The 20,037-nt window shown below is 43.0% G+C and overlaps 1 protein-coding gene across 1 annotated transcript in view; it reads right to left on the bottom strand.

The window, feature by feature from the left end:
• The window catches only part of PDLIM4 (PDZ and LIM domain 4), an 82,633-nt gene that overhangs the window by 36,550 nt on the left and 26,046 nt on the right, over positions 1 to 20,037 (bottom strand). Inside the window, exon 3 of the mRNA XM_081936670.1 lies at positions 15,566 to 15,650. Coding sequence (XP_081792796.1) covers positions 15,566 to 15,650 — 85 coding nt within the window. The remainder of the gene's footprint in view (positions 1 to 15,565; positions 15,651 to 20,037) is intronic.

The following is a 20,037-nucleotide window of genomic DNA, read 5'->3' on the forward strand; positions in this document are numbered from 1 at the left end:
TTTAATACATGGGGTTCTTATCACTAAAAAGGATTAATTCACTTTCTGTTCCCATGTCAAAGCTCCAGTTGTTCTGCTTTCAACTCCAGAAGCACATAATGAAGTTTTCTCAATAATGATACAGAAACCTTTTCTTCTGAAATGCATCTGAAGATGCTAACATATTTCTGTATCTATGGTCAAGATCAAATAGAAAGAGTACATGACAGTGTCTTCTCTTTGATAAAGTAGTAATTCTTTTCTTCCCCTGATAATCAGCCAATGTTTATTTTTTGTACTACTTATAACAGCTCTTTCCGTTGTCCTTTGCTCAGCACTTTGTTCTTTGTTTAGAATTGTCAGACAACTCACTCATGCATCTCTAGTAAAAGAAACATTTACAAAGAAGAATAGTTATTCTTCAGAGCAAACAATGGTGCTCTGTTAGCAGCAAGCTTATGCCTCATGTATTTTCACTATACTCTGATTCTTACTAGAGAACAACTCTATAATGTTATTCTACTATCTTATGGAACCATCTTACAAACATTGTTCAGACGCAACCAAAATTATGTTTAGCAGGACTTATGTGGTTATAATATTTAATGAATGCTGTAACCCATATATACTTTTTGCAGAAGTATTTTAAGGGATCGGGGAATATATGAATGGATTTCCTTTTCGTTAAAAGAAAATTACTTTTACATTTTAAATTGATTACTTTTAGAAATATTAAATTCACTAGCAAGGGAGTTACATTGAGAACCATATTTTCTTGCCTTTTTATAGTTCCAGGTGGTTAATTCCCCCCCAACCCTGCTAGATTTGTTCCATTTCAAAGAAAAAAAATAGTTAAAGAGCAGAAATGTAGGGCCCTATCGGGATAATCCCAGGTAACAGTTGTGAAGTGCATGCTTTTCTGCATCTAAGTGTAATGCTTCTTATTTAGTAATAATACTAGAGTCTCACAAAATTGAGATTGTTAATTTCATATTGAAAGAAAAGAAATCCAGTTAATATCAAAAATAATAAATATGTAATTTTGTTAGTAAGGTGTTGACACTAAATATAAAAGAAAAGGGGGAGAAAGGTGATTTACATGTAGATATTTTATAGTTTCTCATATTGTAAAATCATTCATTCATTCATTCATTCATTCATTCATTCATTCATTCTGTTTGTCACTTATTACCTTGTCATGATTTTTTTTTTTTACAAAGGAACTATCCCCTCCCCAGAAGACAATAAGTGCAATTATTGTTCAGGTATCTGTCTTCTTCCTCCAATCAGGTACATAATTGTGGGATGGGAAATTCTAACCAGGAAAACTATTATAATGGAAGGGGAAACAACCATTTGTTCATACTCATGTATCAAGTACTTGATCTTTCATGTTTCTATTAGATGCATGCTTCATCGTACTTTTATGTTTAAATATTGTTGTTCATGGCTACTTTATTTATTTATATTATTTTTAATACTAAAATGCTACTTTATATGTGATTCACTACCTCTATAGGTGAATAGAATTATTATTATTATTACTCTTCATAGTAACAATCAGATGCCTGTTCACCCTTGTATAAAAGCACCTTTTCTCATCTGAGAGCCTTTTGGTATTAATAGACAAGCATCCATCCATACAAATATTTTCCCAATGATTCAGTGCCATATAAAATATAATTGATGGTGTTTCTCTTTGGACATGAATATTCCCCAAAGAGGAACCACAAATTACATTGTTTTCAGAATTATTTATTTACCCAACTATTGTTGCTTAGTTACAAGCAGACTTTTACTACCATACTAAAAATGATAAACTTGATTTATTTACAGGAAGTAACGGTGTGGAAATGAGAGCGTGAGATGGTTAACAGAACCATGATTGTTTTCCCCATGAGCTTTGACCACGTAGGCGAATCACAAATGAAACAAAGAATAGGAATATGACAGGCAACAATTTACTAGCAAATTGGGAATATAACATTGGCCATTTAAGCACATCTATATCTCTTTCTAAAACTAAATGAAAGCTACCTATCTATAAATATCTGTCAGGGGGGGGGAGGGGAAAGGAGAGTTAATTGCTTACTTTGAGTACTGAAATTATCAATTTCTGTCAGATTTCAATTGGATTGATACAATCCTCAAAGATAATAAAATAATAAAATAGAGGTACTAGTATAAGAAATGATGACATTAGTTTCAGATGTTCTAGTAAATGGTTCCATGTAATTTAGGTAACTCACATTAGTGTAGTGTCTTGGAAGCCCCATCATGCAGCATATGTAATGTGTTTTATCATTACTGAATAGAGCAACAACAATAATATCTAGGAGGATTTTAAATGACATTTCTCCCTCCTGGAATGAGTTGTCTCTAAAATGGTATTGTGATTTGAACGGAAAGGAGGGAGGGAAGGAAAACTATAATTTGTACAAATTGTACAAATTCATTCCATTCATGATTTATTTCAATAACAGTACAGTAGCTGCAAAGTTTTTGTATCTTTCCACCACTAAATCATCCCTAGACAAGTGTATAGTTCCTGTACCTAAAATTGTGCCAGGGTGTTTTCTCATCTTTTTCTTTTCTCAAGAGCATAATAATTCTTTTCACGTTTTTAATACATTCCATTAAATTCAACTGTGGGTTTTATGCACCAAATGCTGCTTGGTCTTCCAAAAGATTCACTATTGATACCATAACTTTTGTTTAATTTTTATCTTTTTCATGGCAAAATTAAGCTTAACAACTGAAATTCAATTAGTTTAATGAATTTTTTTAAAAAATTAAAACAGTTTAGGTTTATATTACTTAATCCTTTCAAACAAAGCTAAGATGCAGTGCTAGACAGTGGGTTTTGGGGCAGGTGTTAGATATTAACACTAGCTACTGTGGTTTCACTCTAGTCCTCTGTTCCAGAGGGAACAGAGGTTTAATCTGATTGGCTAAGAGGTCTGACAGATCCCTACAAAAGGAGAGCTGTCAGACCGATCAGTTACTGGATTGTACATACTTGTTCCTCTGTAATAAAGAGCTGTTGTTGCGTTAAGCCTGTGTCTGCCTTCTCATTGCTCTATCTAACACTGGCGATGAAGGTGGGATTGAGAGGCAAATAGGCGAAGAATGAACAACGAGACATCCAGCAAGTAAATCCAGCCCGGAGCATTGGCGCGGCATCGAGCGACCATTTTGAGTGGCAAATTCGAATCGCCTCATCCAAGAATGGCCATGCATGCCCCGCCAACTCCGTATGACCCAGTGGCCGAACACTGGGAATCGTATATGCTGAGGTTCGAATGCTTCCTCGAGACAAACGACCTCATGGGGGTTCCCGACTCCCACAAGAAAAACTTATTCCTGGGCTACTGTGGCCGAGAGGTCTTCGAAACAGCAAAGGATTTATTGGAGCCAACTCCGATCCAAGCGGTTCCTTGGGAGGCGTTACAGCAGACTGTAAAAACTCACTATGCACTCAAACCTTCGAGGCACGTTCGCCGCCACGAATTCAACATGCGGAACCAAAAAGAAGGGGAGTCCATAAACCAATATATTGTGGCCCTGCGAAAGGCAGCAACATATTGCGACTTCCATGACCTGGACGACCAAATTTTAGACCGCTTAATCTGCGGAGTGTGGGACATTAACCTGCAGAGACGTCTGTTAGCCAGATCAAACATGTCTCTGCAGATCGCACTCGACAAAGCCCAGGCGTCCGAATCGGCCGACAAGTCCACGGAAGCCTTGCAGCGCCAGCACAATGCGCCACAAACCACGCAGAAGCAAACGTGTGTACATCACGAGGCCGATGAACAAGAACTCTCTGAGGATGACAGCTACCGCATGTGCAGTAGCTGCACAAAAACGACGTGAAGATTCGACTCGCACTTGCCGCCCTGCACAAGCTGCGGAGGGGACCATGCTCGGTCTACCTGTCGGTTCCGGGATCCAACCTGCCAGTGTTGCGATAAAAAGGGGCACATTGCCAAAGTGTGCCGGAGAAAATTCTCTGCCACTGCCTGGCAGCCAAAACCAAATCCAAACCGCCAACAGAGGCCCAACCCAGGGGCCTGGTGGAAAACTCAAGGACGTTCAGAGAGAGAACCCAAAGTAACCTATCAAACCACGATAGGGCAAGTCCGCACCAGGCGGCTAAAAAAACTGAAAGTCACAGTCCTCATTGAGGACGCTCCCTGCAAGCTTGAAGTCGACACTGGATCGTCCCTCATGATCATCTCCTGGTCGACCCTGAAGCAAGCCATCCCGAGCCTGAAAAAACGGCACCTTCGCACGCCAGACATCATGCTACCAAGGGAACCGAGTCCCCATCGTAGGCCAAGGCACCTTCCGGGTGCAATTTAAAGACATCTGCACCAAGCTTCCCATGACCGTGGCCAGCGCACCGCTACAGAGCCTCCTGGGGCTAGACTGGTTCGAAGCCCTGGGGTTGGAAGTCACCGGGATCAATGCCATAAGAGACGGCGGCACCGAGGCGATTTTTAAGGAGTTCGAGGACGTCTTCAGCTCCGGTCTCGGTAAGTATGAGGGGACGCCAATTTCTTTTAACTTGGACCCCAACGTCGCACCTATCAGGCTTAAACCCAGGAGAGTGCCTTTCGCTCTCCGCCCTAAAATCGATATGGAAATTGACAAACTGATGAGCCAGAGGATCCTAGAATTGGTTGACCATGCACCCTGGGAGACCCCCATAGTGACGCCGGTCAAGCCGGATGGGTCAGTCCGCATCTGCGTGGACTATAAATGCACAATTAACAATGCGCTGCAACAAAGCACCTATCCAGTGCCCATTGTACAGCACCTACTACATTCGCTAGGGCCAGGAAAATTTTTCGCTAAATTAGATATGGTGCAGGCATACCAGCAGTTGCCTGTAGATGGCGCCACAGCGGAGGCTCAAACCATCGTGACACACAGGGGTGCATTCAAATGCCACCGCCTGCAATTCGGAGTTAGTATCGCCCCTGGACTGTTCCAAAGCGTCATGGAACGGCTTCTCAGGGGATACCAGGAGTCGTCCCCTATTTCGATGACATTTTGGTATCGGCTGCAAACGAGGCGCAACTTTTAAAAAGAGTCAGGGCTGTTTTGATCAGAATTCGCGAAAAAGGCCTCCGGCTCAAAAAAGAAAAATGCAAAATTAATGTGCCCAGGATAGAATTTCTGGGGTACATGATTGATGGTTCTGGGATCCACCCAACATCCCAAAAAGTAAAAGCTATCCAGGAAGCCCCCACACCTCACAATCAGGCCGAGCTGCAGGCATTGCTCGGGCTCCTTAACTTCTACAGCATCTTTCTCAAACAGAAAGCAATAGTCGCTGAGTCCCTAGATTGCCTCCTGTCCAAGAACGCCAAATGGTCCTGAGGCCGACCCAAGGCCGCCACATTTGCCACGGTAAAATGCCTGCTGACTGCTGACTCCCTGCTGGTCCAGTACAGTCAAAACCTGCCACTGGTGTTAACATGCGACGCATCCCCTTTTGGCGTCAGCGCTGTACTCAGCCACCGCATGCCCAACGGTTTGGAAGCCCCCATTGCATTCTACTTGCGAACCTTGTCTCCCGCTGAAAGAAACTATAGCCAAATGGACAGAGAGGCTTTGGCTGCTGTAGCGGCAATCAAACGGTTCCATGAGTACCTTTACGGCCGAGATTTCAAACTTGTGACGGACCACAAACCGCTGCTGTGGCTACTGGCTAGGGACAGACCTACCCCGGTTTCCTTGTTTCCGCGCATGACCAGGTGGACTGTTTTCCTGGCTGCCTACTCCTACAAACTAATTCACCGCCCTGGTTCCACGTTGGAACATGCCGACGCTTTAAGCCGCTGTCCCCTGCCCAAACTGCTGGCCGACGCCACTCCCGAGACACCCCAACCAAGAGGGATGGGTGTTAGATATTAACACTAGCTACCGTGGTTTTGACTCTAGTCCTCTGTTCCAGCGGGAACAGAGGTTTAATCTGATTGGCTAAGAGGTCTGACAGCTCCCTATAAAAGGAGAGCTGTCAGACCGAACTGTTGCTGGATTGTACATACTTGTTCCTCTGTAATAAAGAGCTGTTGTTGCGTTAAGCCTGTGTCTGCCTTCTCATTGCCCTATCTAACAGCAAGGGAGAGGGGAAGTAAAAAAAAACCTGCCATTCTTGTGATTTTCAAACATACACACAGTTCATAATAGAACAGATTCTTAAAACTTGCTGACCCTTCCTTAGTTTTCTAGGGAGCTATTGTTTTAGTTATCTCAAACTAAAACCTATCATAGCTTTTCTCTTCACTGTCCAGGTCTGTTATTTCCTGTTTCTAGCTTTGCCAGTCTCTCCCTCATGCTCCAATTGTCCAATAAATATTCTAAAGACTAGAAGTGTCCAGCCAGCGAAAACCTTTGTTACTTTGTTAAATCACTGGCTTCAAATTAGTTTATTCATAACCAGCTTTCCTTATGGCAAAGTGAAGATAAAATCAAAGCTGTAAAAATGATACATTCTTTATCTACCAGTCAAATTATCAGGAGTACAAAATAAAATATTGGCTATATCCAAATTACCATTAGTGGGCAGCAAAAAGTTAGAATTTCCAGTATTTCTTGCCCTCTTCTAGCTGCTTGGATTTTTGCAATGGAAATATTTAGTTTTAGTAGTATGTAGATATTAAATTATACTAGTCACAACATGCTTTGTAATCCATTTGTAGGCTACCATGTCTCGCAGGACAACAATTTACATAAAAGATACTGTATATAACAGAGGTGGGTTTCAGGGGGTACGGTCCGGTACGCGCGAACCGGATCCACAAATCCAGCATGCATTTGCGTACCAGATCCTCCGGAGGCCCCGTACCAGACCGGTGAAGCCTCCCTCCCACTTCCCCCGCCCGCTCGGTCGCTGCTCTCTCTCTCTCTCACCCCGCCTGTCCACACCATGCTTGCCCTGCCCACCCACTTCCTTTGCCCGCCCAGCTGGCGGGGCTGCAGCTGGCAGGCCAAAGGGGCATCAGTGGCGAACAGTAAGTGAAGTGGGTGCCGGCCAACATCCCTGCCTGAAAGCAAAAGGTCTTTGGAAGCTGTGGCTGCCCCCTCCCCCTTCCTTTTGCAGAAACTCCTCTTGCTGCACAATTGCTCCGTCTTTCTTGGATTTCAGCTTCTCTTGTCCGATTATCTTCTCCTGCCCCCCTCCTCCCCCCTGCACAGTCTCAGTTGCTGCTTGGAGGGGGGTAAATTTCTGGTTTTGCAGGGCTGAGAGGAAAAGGGGAAGGAGGAACAGCCCCTCCAAGGCAGCCCACCCTTGGCATTTTTGCAACCAAATTCTCCCCCCCCCAACAGAGGACCCCTCCACCTGAATACTGTGGGGCAGAGCAGGCTGGCCTCATAACTGGGCAACTGTGGGGGAGAGGAAATGGAGAGGAAAAAAGTTGGGATTCTCTGTGCTGCAGCCCTTAACCTTGAATGGCAGAGAGAAGCTGAACTTTTTCCCCATTCACAGAGGAGCTGCCACTCCCTTTATGCTCCCCCTGGCCCCCTCCCTCCCGGGGGTCGAAGTACCTGAAAGGGACAGGCAGGCTGCCAGAGCTCCTCTGTGAAGACTTTTCTGAGAAGAGAAAGTGCTCCGGTCCGGCTTCACCCGAGCTGGTGGAGCGCCCACCCGCTTGGAGCCATTGCATGGTTCACCTGCACTGGCTGTCTCCCTGGTGAGCATAAAGGGAGCAGCAGTTCCTCTGTGAATGGACCGGAAAAAGTTCGGCTTCTGAAATCCAGGAAAGATGGAGCAATTGTGCAGCAAGAGGCATTTCTGCAAAAGGGAGGAGGAGGGGCAGCCTCAGCTTCCAAAGACCTTTAGCTTTTAGCCATAATTGCCATCAGAGCAGATGTTGCGGGGAAAGGAGGAAAGGGGTCCAAGAAGCCCAGCATCCCGAAGAGGAACACACGGACGGGGTGATGAGCAAAGCAGAGGAGAACTGTGGGGGATTCCGTCCATCGTCTTCCTTCACTCCCCTCCCTGGAGGGAAGACCAACAGAAGGCTCTTTTGGGGGCGGGGGAACGGGCTGCATGGTCTCCGGGTTGCACCCTCTTTTTTTAAAAAAATGGTTGAAGTTGGGCCCCCATCCCTCTTGGAGCTCTGCTTGTCTGTCCACAATAGATTGCCAGGAAAAAGAAAAGAAAAAGGAGGCAAGGAAATCTGCAAGATGGTGTCTTAAGAATTGCTTAAGAAAGGAAGATCCATCCGGGGAGCAATTCCTGGGTCTGTTTTCTTGAAGGCACCCACCAGCGGACCTTCGAGATGGCTCTGTCTCTGTGTGTGTGTGTGTGTGTGTGTGTGTTTTCCCCAAAAGGCTGCTGGGGTGCCTATCCCCGCCTGCACATTTTTCCAGATGCTGCAGTGAACAAGAGAGAGAGGGAGGGAGAAAGGGGAAGGGGCAGTTGTCCTCTATCAGACTTGTGCACGAGGAAGGAGAAGCTGCTTCTCTCCCTCAAACCGGCTGGCCTGTTAATTTGAAAATGAGCAATAAAAGAGAAGCACATTTCTGTACATAACACTGAGAAGTGTTGAGGAGCTAAGGGGTGTGTGTGTGAGTCAGGGAATTCCAGAACAGAAAGATTGTTTTGTATTCCACTTAAATTAGAACTGGTTCTTTGTGAAGGATTTGTGAGAATTTTGAAATATTGCAAAGAAAATAAAATAAAGCAGAAAGATTTAATTAAAGGAGAAGAAAAAGAATGATATAACATCCATTAAAGGCACTAAAGGCCTTTCTAATGTGTTTTCAATTGTAGGAGTGGAAATATTTGATGGACTGTATGCTTTAATGTTGAAAAAGATTAATCTTTATCAGTATAAGCTTTAATGCAGTTGGGCAAAAATCATTGTAGTAAACTGAATACCACTGTAGAACATCATTTCTCACCAAAAATGCAATTTAATGAAGAGTAAAGTAAGATTTTGCACAGGCAAGAAAAAATGCATAGAATGGGTGGTGCCTGGCTCAACTGGAAGTAACTGTGAGACAGATCTGTGAGATGGAAACCTATCAAACAGATCCAACCTAGAAATGAGAAATTTCTTGACAGAACAATTAGAGAAATGGGATGCATTCAGAAACTGTGGGTATACCTCAACAGAGCTGGAAGGGACCTTGGAGGTTTTTAAGAAGAAATTTGTCCTTAGTAGTATAGGGTCTCATCTCATGCTTTCCCAGGGGTTGGACTAGAAAACCTCCAAGGTCCCTTCCAACTCTGTTATTCTTTATAAATCTCTCCACTCAGTCTTACCAAGACAATTGCGATAAATAATATTTGGAAATGTTCAGCAGGTGGTTTTCAGACAGCAAAATCTCATCTTATTGACTAGTATAAAAGGGGAAGATGACTTTGAAATTGCTTCCTCTCCCACCATAACATGCAAGATGAGGCAAGGACTGGCTGTGAGGGGAGGGGCTAGGAGAAGCCAGGCCAGGTGCCCCTCCATGTGAGTGACATCGAGTTGGCCATGCCCACCCAATTGCATGATCTTATCCACCTAGTAACGCCCACCCGGTCACATGACTGCCAAGCCATTCCCACCCGGTCACATGACCACTGAGCCACTCCCACAAAACAGGCCACACCTACAGAATAGGTTCTAAAAAAATTTGAAACCCACCACTGGTATATCCTGTGTTTGTTTATCCTGCATGCAACACCAATAGGTGATAAGAAATGTTGCCTCTTAAAAACTCCATGGAAATATTTTAAGTTCTATAGTTATTTTAATTTAATGTCTGCTCAAAAGCAAAGAAACACATGCTTCAACAGCCTATAACCGTGATGGCGAACCTATGGCACGCGTGCCACAAGTGGCACGCGGAGCCATTTGTCAGGGCACGCGAGGCGCTGTCCTGTCAACTGGCCAGCGCGCATGCGCGCGCTGGCCAGCTGAGTTCACCTTTTTAAAAGCTATTTTTCGCCTTCCCCAGGCTCCAGAGGCTTTATAGGAGCCTGGGGAGGGCGAAAAGAGGCTCCCCGCCCCCCCGTGAGGCTTCAGGGAACGTCTGGAGGCTTCCCTGAAGCCTTCGGAACACTTAAAACCAACCTCCGAGCAACCCGGAAGTGACTTCCGGGTTGCTCGGATGGTCGTTTTAAGCGCTTTGAAGGATTCAGGGAAGCCTTGGGACGGTCCCTGAACAGGCACGAGACGTGCGTCTCCATCGCCCGGGCCCGGATCGCCTCCACTGCGCGGCGCCTCAGGCTCGGCGTCCTTGCGCCCGGCCTTCACATCGCCGCCGCCGCCACTGCCGCTAGGACGGGCTCGGCCGAAGGGAAGTCCGTCAGGCTTCAGCCGCGCCGCCCTCGCCTCCTCCTCCTCCTCCTCTAGCCGCGCCATCGCAAGGATTAAGGCGAAAGGGGGCGGGGGCGGGGAAAGCGAAGGGGGCTTTGCATGATTTTTTCGCCTTCCCCAGGCTCCAGAGGCTTAATAGGAGCCTGGGGAGGGCAAAAAGCGCCGCCCTCGCCTCCTCCTCCTCCTCCTCTAGCCGCGCCATCGCAAGGATTAAGGCGAAAGGGGGCGGGGGCGGGGAAAACGAAGGGGGCTTTGTTGTCCTCCTTCTCCTCCTCCTTTCCCCCACCGGCTCGAACGCGGCGCCGGGGCCCGGCAGGCAGCGAACGAGTCGGAGCCTGCCGACTGGAGGAAGAGGGTGAGAGGCGGGTCCTGTGAACGGGGGCAGCAGCGGCGACAATAGCAGCGGCTGGGAGACAAAGGAGGGGAAAGGCGGCAGGCAGCCGAGTTGCTCCTATAAAGCTTCTGGAGCCTGGGGAAGGCGAAAAAATCATGCAAAGCCTCCTTCGCTTTCCCCGCCCCCGCCCCCTTTCGCCTTAATCCTTGCGATGGCACGGCTAGGGAGGAGGAGGAGGGCGGCGCGGCTGAAGCCTGACGGACTTCCCTTCGGACGGGCCCATCCTAGCGGCGGTGGCGGCGGTGGTGGCAGCGATGTGAACGCCGGGCGCAAGGACGCCGAGCCTGAGGCGCGGCGCGGTGGAGGCGATCCGGGCCCGGGCGATGGAAACGCACGTCTCGTGCCTGTTCAGGGACCGTCCCGAGGCTTCCCTGAAGCCTTCAGAGAGCTTAAAACGACCATCCGAGCAACCCGGAAGTCCGGGTTGCTCGGAGGTTGGTTTTAAGTGTTCCGAAGGCTTCAGGGAAGCCTCCGGACGTTCCCTGAAGCCTCCGGGGGTGGCGGGGAGGTTTTAAGTGTTCCGAAGGCTTCAGGGAAGCCTCCGGACGTTCCCTGAAGCCTCCGGGGGGGGGGGGGCGGGGAGGTTTTAAGTGTTCCGAAGGCTTCAGGGAAGCCTCCGGATGTTCCCTGAAGCCTCCGGGGGGGGGCGGGGAGGTTTTAAGTGTTCCGAAGGCTTCAGGGAAGCCTCCGGACGTTCCCTGAAGCCTCCGGGGGGGGCGGGGAGGTTTTAAGTGTTCCGAAGGCTTCAGGGAAGCCTCCGGACGTTCCCTGAAGCCTCCGGGGGGGGGGCGGGGAGGTTTTAAGTGTTCCGAAGGCTTCAGGGAAGCCTCCGGACGTTCCCTGAAGCCTCCGGGGGGGGCGGGGGGGCTCTTTTCGCCCTCCCCAGGCTCCTATAAAGCCTCTGGAGCCTGGGGAAGGCGAAAAAATCATGCAAAAATGGGCGCGTTGTGCGCGCATGCGTACTGGGGGCGCGTTGCATTATGGGTGCGGCACGCCCGCACACGACCCTCCCCGCGCTCCCCCCCCTTGTGGCACGCGAGCCAAAAAAGGTTCGCCATCGCTGGCCTATTACTACTGCAAGTTAATTGCAGCAAGCAATAAATAACATCAACTTTCCAACCACTTCATCTAATTTGCAAATAGTAAAATAATGAATTATGAAAGTTACTCTTCAGAATCTCCTAAACTTTTAATTTGCCTGACATGTAAAAAAAAAAAAAAGCAGGCATAAATCTATTCTAACTGATGACTGCAAATATACCAGCGATTTGTGAAATAAGTCTCCTTTGAGTTGAACCTGATTCCTGCTTTGTTGTAAAAATGTAAAAGTGGTTTGCCTTTTAGGATTTTTGTTTTCATTTTCCAATTCCAGTCCCTGTTTTCCCATCCAAGTCCCAGCTGGATCTGTTTAGTCAAGGTTCCTTCAATTGTTCTTGCAATCTGAGGAATACTTCTATTGGTTGGAATCTATATCAATTATTATAAAGACTACTGCTATAGCAGGAATAAAGCTTGTGACATAGGCAGGCATTATTTTTGGCCCACTATCCGTCACACAGTTAATTTCCATTTTAAAAATAAATAGCAAAGAAACAAAACTAATGTGCATTCTCCCTCAGAAATATATTTGGCAGCAAGAATTCATGCATTTGTTTCCAATAGACTGTCCCTTCATATAGACAGTTTTGGAAAACATCAACATCTTTTGGAAACAGTTTTTAGAATAAATCGCCGCAGCTGATTAATTAGGCAAACACAGCCAAGAAATGGGGAAAAATACAGACAACATCACCATGCTTCTTCAATAAACCCAGATTAAGGATACGCATACTACATTTGCCCTATAGAAGATGCTATTTCAGATAAAGATTGAAATAATGTTAATTCATATATCCACTTTATGTAACAATATCTTTACCTTGCCTTTTCAACAAACAGGATACTTAAGGAAATAGTATCCATAATAATTATTTTAGGATAAAATAATTCAGAATAGCGTTAAATTATATGCCTCTTAACTGGAGTTGACCTGCATGGAAAAGATGGCAAATGATGGGCAGGTTTTTACAAAAAAAAAAAAAGCCTTTCACAATCTTGTTCTCATTATAAGAAATGGTGGCCCCCAATTCTGAAAGTACTGAAAGGAACTAGCTTTCTGCAAGAACTATTTTTTTATATTTCTTTTTCAGTTGTGTCTGATTCTCAGAGAGTAGCAACAGCATTAGCACTTAGACTTAATGCTGCTTCACAAGGCTTCACAGCTCTTCCTAAACAGATTACAGAGTCAGCATTTCCCCCCCCAACAATCTGAGTCCTCATTTCACTGATCTCAGAAAGATGTAAGGCTGAGTCAACCTTGAGCTGGTCAGGATTGAACTACTGGCTCTTGTAATAAGTACTGCATTAGGACTTTGCAAATCTCTGCTTTTTTCATCAGCAACTTTTGCAATCTTTTGAAAAAGTCTATCCTATTATTTTGAAGCCTGGCACACAACAGCATCTTTACAATTGTTCTCATACTGTGCGGATGCAATAGTGGCAGGGAACAGCTTCTTCAGTGTCATCTACTATTACATAGATTCTACAACGTAGAGCATGTGTGACTGTATGCATTCCAAGTTTTCTTCTGTTATATCTCAGTACTTTACTGCTTTAAGCAACTTTAAGCAGCTTTAAGCAACTTTAAGCAACTCAAGATCTGTGAGAAAAGCATTGAAACGATGTTAACTGTCTAAACCATATCACCACAGATGTTCCAGAATTTCAACATTTTATTTTAGAATTTTAGTCCATGGGCAATCATGAATGTCTTTTAATGAACAATTAAATGGGCAATTATATATACTTCTGATTTAGCACAAGCTAAATCAGAAGTATATACAATCCATTTCAAGAAGTTGACAGATGGAATTTAAACTGGTAGAAAATCTCTCCTGCTAGCTAAGGATATCGGTGGCAAAACGGCTTTCTCTCCCAGAGCACCAAGAGTAGGATACTAATGAAGAAATATCCTTTACTTGCTCATTTACTGATTTGGCTGCTGCATCTATGTTGCGTTGCCTTTTTTTTTACATTATGCTAACTAGGAAATATATTCTCTAGCATTATAATTTTCATACAAAGTCAGATACAACTGATTTTGAATGGGAAATATACTTCACCAGAACAAGAGAGTTTTACAGACTGTTGCCACTATATGCAAAGTCTCTATATGGGCTGCTGCTATGAAAGGTTAGTGAAAGTGTGGTCACTTAACTAGCCCATATATGGACAGCATGAAATGTAAAGATCAATTTTTTATAAACATCAACATACCACACCATCCAACCAGACATTTAGACATTACAGTTGAATCTAAAAATACTCTGGAAGTATATCTAAACAAGGATACTAAAAGAAGGCTCCGATTCCAAGCAAATGAACAAACTTTTTTTTTGAAAACTAGAAAAGAAACCAAAGAAATTCCTTTAGTACTGGATCTACCTGATACTCCTCCTCACTTATGTGTTCCTTCACCAAGCCCACAACAGAAATAACACTTACCAACCTCTTTTTAAGCTACTGTATTTTTCAGAGTATAGAACGCACCTTTTCTCCTCTAAAAAGAGGCTGAAAATCTGGGTGCGTCTTATACATCGAATACAGCCTTTTTTGCCTGCTGAAGCCCCGCCCCTTCACCAAAATGGCCATGCATAGCCTTATGGACGCTTTCAGAGAGCTCCTGGGGGCTGGGGAGGGCAGAAATGAGCAAAACCCATTTTTTGGTCCCCCACAGCCCCCAGCAGCACTCTATAAGCCTTCATAAGGCTATGCATGCAATTTTTTTGACAAAAAAGGCCTGTTTTTTGCTCATTTTTGCCCCCCCCCGAGCACTCTGTAAGCCCCCCCAGGCTTTGGGGAGGTTTGCAGAGTGCAAAAACTCCCCCCTCCTTTCGGAAAGCTGTTTAGTTAGAGTGGTTGATGAGAATTACATTGATCAAGTGCTGTCCCAGCAGAAACAAAGTTTTAGGTGCTACAGGTTGTCAGCTATTTCCTTCTCCAGCACATGGATAAATACACCTGGAAACATCTACCTACCTACACTCTCTCTCTCTCCCTACCTACCTACTGTATTTCTCTCTCTCTCTCTCTCTCTCCCCCTCCATCTACCTATATACTTACCTACCTACCTACTCTCTCTCTCTCTCTCTCCCTACCTACCTACTGTATTTCTCTCTCCCCCCCCTCTATCTACCTATATACCTACCAACCTACCTACCCTCTCTTTCTGTCCCTACCTATCTACTGTATTTCTCTATCCATCTCTCTCTATTTTTCTCTCTCTATCCCTCTACCTACCTACCTATCTACACACTCTCTCTCCCTCCCTCCCTACCTACTGTATTTCTCTCTCTCTATTTCTCTCTCTGTGTCTATCCTTTATCTACCTACCTACCTAACTACTCTCTCTCTCTCTCTCCCTACCTACTATATTTCTCTCTCTTTCTCTCCCTCTCTATCCCTCTATCTACCTACCTAGTTTTTTAAAAAATATTGCCTCTTCAAAACCTGAGTGCGTGTTATACCCCAGTGCGTCTTATACTCCGAAAAATATGGTAGTTTTTGCTATAAACCTCTGTAGGTTATTTCAAATAGATCATAGAACATAATGAACATAAATAAAAGCAATGAACATAATGAACATAAATAAAATAAAAACTGTAAAGGATTTTGCATACTTAAATATATAGCAGATCCAAAAAGCAACATATTTTTCTGATGTCCTAAGGATGCATTTAATGTTGAACTATATTGAGGAACGTCTATTTCCTATTTTTATGAATTTTAAAAAAATGATTTAAATTATGTAAAGATCACATACCTGTGGTTCAGGTTCTACACTGACACGATAAGCTTGGGCTTTTCCATCTTCTGCAGTATTAGGCGACCAAGCCTTGCCTTCAGTCCTGTAATGGAAAATTAAGAATTATATGTACAATGTACTGTAGATTGTTAGTAAACTTGAATATAATTGTATACATTTCCAAGAATCCAGAAACCTGGATGAATCAAAAACATCATTTACTTATTTTTTTCCTTTCCTATTATATTCTTTTCATACTGATAAGTAAAATTCATCCATCTATTCATTCATTCAATCAATCAATTTATATGGTGTCCATTTCAAATTCATGACTGAGCAACAGTTAAAAGCACCATTAAAGTCCTAATAATACACAATACACTCCTAAAGTCCCAAAACAATACATTCATAATCAGCAGCTCAGGTTAAAAGAAAAAAGAAAAAGAAAAAAGCCACCAGCATTTCATGGCTTCTACCACAGAGCCAAGCTTGGTGACACAACTACGTTTTTTAAGGTTTTTAAAAAGGCCAGCAGGGTCAGAAGCAATCAAATCTTTGGGCCGGGAGTGGGGGAGAGATGTTGTTCCAAAGAGAAGGTACCATGACAAAAGCCTCTGCTAGACTACATTCCCTAATGGATCTGACTCAGAGCATGTGTCATGTGCCAGACCTATTAGAGCAGGGGTGTCCAAACTTGGCAACTTTAAGACTTGTGGACTTCAACTCCCAGAATTCCCCAGCCAGCTCTGCTTTTTTTTTTTGAAGTCCACAAGTCTTAAAGTTGCCAAGTTTGGACACCCCTGTGTTAGAGGGAGAGGTGATTCCTCACATAATCTGGCTTCATCCCATGGAGGGCTTTCTTGGTAACTATCAGCACCTTCAATTGAACCCAGAAGCACACCAACAACTTGCAGAGCAGAACTGTAGCATGTGCTGATCAAGGAGTACATGTTATTGTCCATGTTGCTGCATTTTGCACCACACATAGCTTCTGAATGCTTCAACGGCCGCCCCAGTAAAATGCATGGCAGTAATCTATTTGGGAGGTGACTGATGCATGAGTGATTGTGAGCAGATCTCCTGCTCTAGGAGTGGGTAAATGTGGCAAACAACATGAAACTGCACAAAGGCCTGGTTACACAGCCACCTGTTCTTTAAATCCAGGAGATCCCCCAGATTGCACACCAATTCTGTTTGAAATAGTACAGTCATCTTCAAAATTAAAGATGAAAAGTCCCTGGAATCAGGATGCCCTAATACCCAAGACCACTTAGTCTTGTTAGGGTTGAAGCCTGTTGTTTCTCATCCAAACCTCCATAGACTCCAGACACTAAACAGAATTTCCACTGCATCACATGGGCAGTCAGAGGTGGAGATGGATACCATTGGCATGCCTCTGAATGACTTCACAAAGTGGCTTCATGGAGATGTTAAATAGGAGCTGAGCAAGTACCAAGCCCTGCAGAACCCTGCAAAGGAGTGGCTGCAGGCTGGACCTCTCCCTGCCATCAACACTTACTGCCCTGGATGAAGGAAGAGAACCAGCACAACAAAGTACCACTCACTCCCACTCATTAAAGCCGATCCAGAGGGATACCATTATTGATGTTATCAAAACCTGCCAAGAAGTCGAGGAAAGCAAAAGTGGATGCACCACTTCCATCCTTCTCCTGCCACGTGTTATTTACAGTTGCAATCAATGCCATTTCAGGCCCATCGATAGATCTGAATTCCAACTGAAAAAGGTCCAAATACTCCACTCCCTCCAGCATTTTCTGGAGCTGTTTCACAACCACCTTTTCTAAAATCGAAACTTATTATGATTTGCAATTCATTTCATTTGCTTGATTTTTTTTTAAAAAAACTGTAATAATAGCATTTTATAGCCTTTAGCCATTCATTTTGGAGAAAGAAAAAAAAAGTTATATTCCTTTAAAAATTGTCTAGTTTAACTATCCAGTAGTTAAAATATTGTCCCTTTGCATCTTTCCATGTTTAACTTAGCCATTACGCTCATGGTAAGGATTTCAAGCATATTTGCAAACCGTGGTTAAGAAATCTGATTTGCTTTAACTACTGAGCCACAGTAGTTAAAGTTGACAAGAAGGAGAGCAAATTAATATTTGGCGGTGGGTGGAGGCAGAAATAAGGAAATAGTATGAGTACCAAACTACTAGTATCCTATCTTCATCCTTGGCCTTTAATTTAATGCCTTAGCTTGTTATTTTGTCACAAATAAATCTTTGTGGACATCAATATATTAGCAAAAGTAGTCAACTGCTATCTCATCAAAACAACATAAATAAGATTTCATAAAGTAACTCACTTTTGGTATTTCTATTTTTCATTTTAGGCTGCACATGTCACTTTAGAAAATATAAAGCTTCTTGTTCCTACAAGGTAATAGTTAACAAATGCAGCTGAGAATCTTTATTTATATTTAATTCCTGATCTGTTAAACACTGAGGTTTAAGTGAACTGCTGGCATTAATGACACACAAGCTGTTTACAGCATGTAAGGGTTTTAATCTAGAAAGTTTTTACCTAGGGTTTTTTTCCTTGTCTAAATGAAACAAGAAAGCATTGTGTTTTTAAAGAGTCAATTAATTATACAGGCTACTAAAGCAGGGGTGGGTTGCGGCTGCTGCTACTGCCAGTTCGCTCAGAGATGCGCCAGACTTTCCGCTTTTTATCACAAGTATAAACAATTTTAGCAACTTATAACTTTCTCTAAAAATACAACAAATGATCTCGTCTTCTCACAACCCATCTCTTATTTCTGACAAATACTTAAAACCTCGTCCTGATTAGCAAAAATCCATTATGGGTAACTACAACTAGCAATATATCTATTTTAACCTTGATCAAATGAACCAACTTTATATCGCTTCCTTTTACTTTTAACAATTTTGATTTTTAGTTCCTTCAAATAATGTCCTAGAACTTGATTTAATTTTCATTTTTATTTCATCTCCTCACAATGTTCTTCAAAGCTTTAACAAGCCTCTTTTGTAAACCCAATATAGGAAAATGATCCAGGGCACTCTCTTGGATTTTTGTATATCCTTTATGTAGACAAAAATCCTGCAGCAGGTGTCTCCTTGAACTTTGTCTATTATGAATCCATGAAATTTAGCTTGGTTAGATGTACCCAAAGAATAGTTTATGAGCCTAATGTGTTGTAGTGATATTAACTGGTTTTAAAGAAAATACCATGGGTCCACTCCAAAAAAAAAATGCCTCTCTGGACTCAGAAGTGATTATTTTCAGATGATTTTGAGTATTATTAACCCATGTTTAAATGTAACATGTTGCTTCTCCACAAGTGACCTTTTCAAGTACTATGTTACTCCCAAGGGAGATGATCTGGCATGTAGTATCTGCTTCTCAGTGATTAAAGCTTTAACTGTTTTCCTGGGCATTTCACGAACTATTGTCAGCCTTTCCATAACTACAGTTGCATTATTTTAGAATTGAACTTATATAATATTTTACTGATTTGACCTATTTTTATTCTATATATTGGAATGCAAGTTTGCCATATAATTATGTTTACTTTACAGAAGGAAAACATAAATTATAGGTAGTAAAGAATGTAGTTGACCACTATAACTAACAACCCATTCTGAAAACATAATACATATTTAAACATACGTTAAATAGAATATACATCCTATTTATGTTCTCAAGATACCTTCGGATGGTGTTTTAACATTACAGTATCAGTCAGATTCTATGCTAAATTTCACATATGGTACTAATCTAGATCTTGCTCAGTTTATGTTAGTATGCAATTCCTTTATAATCACCGCTATAAACTTTCCTTCTCTCTTCACTTGACAGAGTTCTTAGTTGCTATAGACAACCAAACAAATAGTTATTTACAAACCTTGTTTAGCATATGTATAGGAAAATTCCTACAAAGCTGAAATTGTTTCTCTAAACAAGTAATGAAATGAAATTCCAGTTAACCTGTTGGCAGCAAACATTCTTCCTCCCCCTACCCACCTCCCAATAGTGGCTCCTGAATATAAAAGTTGATGGTTGTTAATATTTATTATGGATCTAACTTGTGTATTGAAATAAGAGATGCAGTGTTTCCTCAAGGACTTTCCAGAGAAAAATGATGTAATTAATATTATACTTGTTCTTACTCAAAAATCTGAGAAGTGATTCTTTTTTAACCTATGACTTAATCTGGAAATTTGAGAAAATTATGAATAATGATTTTCATGTGTACCAATATCACGCTGCTGCATTCAACAACACACATGTATACATATGGCATCACTATCAGAAATGCTTTATTATATCCAAATGTGCTGGAAACAAACTACCTAAATAAAACATTGTGGTTTTAAACTACCATGAAATGGAATTGGCTCTTGACTTTCCCCTGTGCCTATATACAACACACATTCCATATAATTCTCCAAATAACAAATCATAGCATTCATATATAACGTTCCTCTATACATTATTAATCATTT

The sequence above is a fragment of the Natrix helvetica genome, assembly GCF_964273705.1.
Source record: "Natrix helvetica genome assembly, chromosome: 1".
Taxonomy (NCBI): domain Eukaryota; kingdom Metazoa; phylum Chordata; class Lepidosauria; order Squamata; family Natricidae; genus Natrix; species Natrix helvetica.